Raw genomic sequence first — 4579 nt, forward strand, 5'->3', positions numbered from 1 at the left:
GAGCGGGGCAGCAGGAACCCTTCACCGAGCTGCCAGGGGTTCCTTCCTTGTCGCTGGGCCTGAGAAGCACCGTGGGGCCCAGTTACAGTGGGTGCTCTGTGACTGAGGGCTTGAACCCGGCTTGGGGGTGACTGGCCTACCCCGGCCCCTCTGAGCCTCAGTATCCCTATCTTCACCCAGCTCAGGCGTACACACCCTGTCCTGCAGGCCCGCGAAGTCCAGCACGCGCTGGGTGATGGCAGCGTAGTCAGGGTTGAGCTCGATGGTGAGCAGCCGGGCACCAGGCGCCAGCAGGCGGCCCATGCGCACGGCCGAGTAGCCGCAGTAGGCCCCCAGCTCCAGCAGCACCGAGGGCTGGTACTCCCGCACCACGGCATCCATGATCTGGCCTGCAGGGTCGAGGGGAGAGGGATGTGAGCACAGGTGAAAGAAGGGGGACCCGACCTCCGTCCTGGGCCCCACTCCTGTCTTGACCGAGCTACAGCCCCTCCAGGATGCCTGACCTCTGGCCCTCTCACCTCCACCCGTCCTACCTGCTGCTGGGGGGTCTTTTACCTCCCAGACCCCTGGCCCTGAGGACCTGGTGCCCACTGTGCATACCATCGGGGATCCCATGGTCCCTCAGGCCTCTGCACCGTTGCACTCACTGGTCCCTCTCTCCTTGCCACCCTCCCTGGCTGACCACAATGCACCTTAACCCAGAGCTGCCCTCTCTGGAAACCCCACCCCACCCCACCCCATACTCAGGGCCCCCCTGACTACCCAGAGCTGGATGCTGTGTCATGGGCTCTGAGGGGGCTGGGCAGGGGCAGTCTTGTCCCCAGGGACAGACTCCAGGGAGTGTAGCAGGGCCTGCCTCTGCTCCAGCCTGAAGTCCTAGGTCAGAAGCAGACCAATGGGGGAGGGAGGGGAGCTGGGAGAACCTGACTGGCTGGTCTCTAGGCAGGTCCCATGTCTGCCAGGGAGAGTTCAAGGATAGTTGCCCCACCTTCAAACCCCATGACTGTGGGGGCCTCCCCAGCAGTGGGGACATGAGGAGTCACCAGGGACCAGTGCCCACTGAGTAGTCTGTGGCAAGGACAGTGCAGAGCCTGACTCCCACCTCCGGGGCCCTGGACAATGGGCCTTCCTGGGCTGGCGCTCTCTTTACAAAGCACTTTTTTTTTTTTGGTCTAACATCACTCTCTCCCCACTGGTCTGGGTACAGAGTCCTGCGATGGGTGTCCAGGTCAGGAAGTGAGAGGCTGGGCCTGCGGCTTGGGCCCCCAGGGCTCCAGATAAGCCCCTAACCCCCATCTGGGCCTGTCCCAAGCTTCTCAACCACCCAGTAACGGGGTGCTGGCAGGCCAGTCCTGGCAGGGCTGTGCTGCCCACCTGCCAGCTGGATTACCCACCTTTCTTGTCGCCCACATTCATGGCCCACTCCTTCTGCGAGCAGTAGGTGTCAATGACCTCCAGCACACTCTGTGGATCCCCCGCCTTGGCATGCTCTAGCATGTGGTGCAAGATGCGCTGCTCCTTGCTGTTGCCCATGAGCAGGTCATGGATGGGCTGCACAACGTACTCGCAGCAGGCGATGAGAAGGAGGCCCCAGGCCCAGCCTCTGTGCAGGAGCAGCAGTGTCAGCAGCACCAGGCCCAACGAGGCAGCTGCCAACAGCAGAGCTCCGGCCTCCAGCATCTGCTAGCAGGTCGGGTGGGGCGTGGAGAGGGGATGGATGAGGCAGAGAAGGGAGAAGGGAGGCAGGTGAGTCCACAGGAGAAGGGAAGGAGGGAGGACAGGGAGGGGCAGTGGCTTCTGTGCTCTGTGCCCTTCCTGACTCACCCATACTCCTCAGTTTGGGGGTGCTACCATTGCCCCCTGAACTGTAAGCCAAATAAACCTCTTTTCCTTATAAATTGCCCAGTCTCAGGTATTTCTGTTAATAACAACACAAATGGACTAATACAGAAAATTGGTACCGAGGAGTGGGGTGTTGCTATACAGATACCTGAAAATGTGGATGCAGCTTTGGAACTGGGTAATGGGCAAAGGTTGGAGGAGTTTGGACGACTTAGAAGAAGAGAAAAAGATGAGAGAATGTTTGGAAGATTTTAGAGATTGGTTAAATGGTTGTGACCAGAATGCTGATAGAAATATGGATAGTATGGGCCGGCCCGGTGACGCACTGCTACAGTGCGCCGCTTGGGAAGTGCGGCGGCACTCCTGCCAAGGGTTCGGATCCCACATACAGACCGGTTCCCGCTCACTGGCTGAGCGAGGTGCGGGCGCAACACTGAGGCTTGTGATCCCATTGCCGGTCCCGGTCCGGTACGGGCGCGACACTGAGGGTTGCGATCTGTTGCCAGTCACGAAAAAAGACAAAAAAAGGAAAAAAAGAAAAGAAAAAGACAAAAAAAAAGAAATATGGACAGTAAAGGCCATGCACGTGATGAGGTCTCAGAAATGAGGAGCTTATTGGGAATTGGACAAAAGATAACCCTTGTTACACCATAGCAAGGAACTTGGCTGCACTGTGTCCATGCCCTTGGACTTTGCGAAAGGTGGGACTTAAGAGTTGTGAACCAGAATGTTTGGCAGAAGAAATTTCTAAGCAGCAAAGCATTAAGGAAACTGCATGGTTACTTTTAACAGCCTACTCTGAGTTATGGCAGCAAAGGCATGATGTAAAGCCAGAATTTAAAAGGGAAGCAGAGAGTAAAGATTTGGAAAATTTGCAGCCTGGCCATGCGGTAGAGAAGCGGAGAGCAGGAGAAAAATGCAAGGGTGAAGCAGATAAACTGTTTGCTGAAGACATTAGTTTCATGATGAGGCAGCCAGATGCTAAGAACCAGGACAATGGGAAAAGGCCCTAAAGGCATTTGAAAAGTCTGAAAGGGTGCCGCACCCACCACAGGCCCTGAGGCCTAGAAACACTGAGTTGTCCCAGAGGACAGACCTGGGGCGCAGCTGCCCTTGGGAACCTGTTCCCTGCATCCCAGCTGCTCTGGCTGGAGCAGCCCTGCCTCAGACAGCTCCCCCAAGTGTGGTTTGTGCAGCAGCTCTGGAGAGTAGAAGACTGAAACCTTGGTGGCATCCACGTTGTGTTAAGTCTGCAGGCCAGCAGGACATGAGAGCAGTGGAGGCGTGGCAGCCTCCACCCAGATTCCAGAGGATGTATGGAAAAGCCTGGAGGCTGAGGCAGAGACCTGCCACAGGGGCAAAGCCACCACAGAGGCCATCTACTAGAGCAATGCCAAGCAGGAAAGTGGGGTTGGAGCCCCCACAGAGAGACCCCACCAGGCAAATGTCTAGTAGAGCTAAGGCAGCGGGGCTGCCGCCAGGACCAGAACTGCAGGGCTCCTGGCAATGTGCAACACAGGCCTGGAAAAGCTGCAGGCACCAGTGCAGCCCACTGGGCTGCACCTGGCAGAGCTGTGGGAGTGAGGTTGCCCAAAGTTTTAGGGGCCCAGATGCCCCATTGTGCCCAGGATGCAGGAGTTGGAGTCAAAGATTATTTTGGAGCTTTAAGACTTAATATCGGTCCTGCTGGGTTTCAGACTTGTTTGGAACCTGTTTCTCCTTTCTTCTGGTCTATTCCTCCCTTTTGGAATGGGAATGTGTACCCATGGCCTGTTCCACCATTGTATCTTGGCAGTAGATAAATTTGGTTTTGTTCTTTAGGTTCACAGCTGGAAGGACTTTTGCTTTTGGTCTCAGATGAGACTTTGGACTTTTAAGTCGGTGCTGGAACAAGCTAAGACTATTGGGACTGTTGGGATGGAATAATTTTATTTTGTATGTGAGAGTGACATGAGTTTTGGGGGGCCAGGGGTAGATTGATGGAGTTTGCATGTGTTGTCCCCTCCAAAACTCATGTGGAAATTTGATCCCCAGTGTGGCAGTGCTGGAAACGGATTGAGTCATGGGGGTGGATCCCTCATGGATGGATTAATGCTCTCCCTGAGTGAGATCTCCCTCTATTAGTTCCTGTGAGAGCTGGTTGTTTAAAAAGACCCTGGCACCTCCTCTCTCTCTCTCTCACTTCCTCTCACCATGTGATCTGCTTGTACCCACCGGCTGCCTGCTGCTTTTCCGCCATGAGTAGAAGCAGCTTGAGGCCCGTGCCAGATGCAGCTGTCCCAGAATCGTAAGTCAAATAAACCTCTGTTCTTTATACATTACCCAGTCTCAGGTATTTCTGTTACAGCAACACAAACGGACTAATACAACTGCCTTGTGCTGATGGAGGGTCAAGGTTCAGAGGAGCCAGTCACGTGCTCAGTTGCCTAACTGTCTGCGCCTGGGAGCCAGCTCCCCACCGTCCTCTAGCGCCCTTAGGTGGGTGGAGCAGGTATGTGTCCTGTGCCTCTGCTAGTCCTGCACAGAGGCCTGCCCTGTCATAGCCCCGGCCCTGGGCACTTTCCCTGACGGCCCTGGGTGGAGGAGCCACTGCCCTGACTGAGCTGGGGGACAGCTTCAGCCCACAGACCCTCTGAATACAAAGGCATATATGGGCCAAGGCTGTCACCTCCCAGCCGGCTTAGAAGACACCTAGGTAGGGGGAGGCCCCACCCCTGTGCAGCCCCCTTGGCCCCTC

At 56.1% G+C, this 4579-nt stretch overlaps 1 protein-coding gene across 2 annotated transcripts in view; it reads right to left on the reverse strand.

The window, feature by feature from the left end:
- Nucleotides 1–4579, reverse strand: part of COMT (catechol-O-methyltransferase) — a 26080-nt gene that overhangs the window by 5110 nt on the left and 16391 nt on the right. For both annotated transcript variants that reach the window (XM_008584549.1, XM_008584548.1), the window contains exons 2-3: nucleotides 1395–1680; nucleotides 196–389 (exon numbers count right to left, since the gene is read on the reverse strand). In XM_008584549.1, the coding sequence (XP_008582771.1) occupies nucleotides 196–389; nucleotides 1395–1680 (480 nt within the window). The remainder of the gene's footprint in view (nucleotides 1–195; nucleotides 390–1394; nucleotides 1681–4579) is intronic.

The sequence above is a fragment of the Galeopterus variegatus genome, unplaced genomic scaffold (assembly GCF_000696425.1).
Source record: "Galeopterus variegatus unplaced genomic scaffold, G_variegatus-3.0.2 Scaffold3303, whole genome shotgun sequence".
In the NCBI taxonomy this organism is placed as follows: domain Eukaryota; kingdom Metazoa; phylum Chordata; class Mammalia; order Dermoptera; family Cynocephalidae; genus Galeopterus; species Galeopterus variegatus.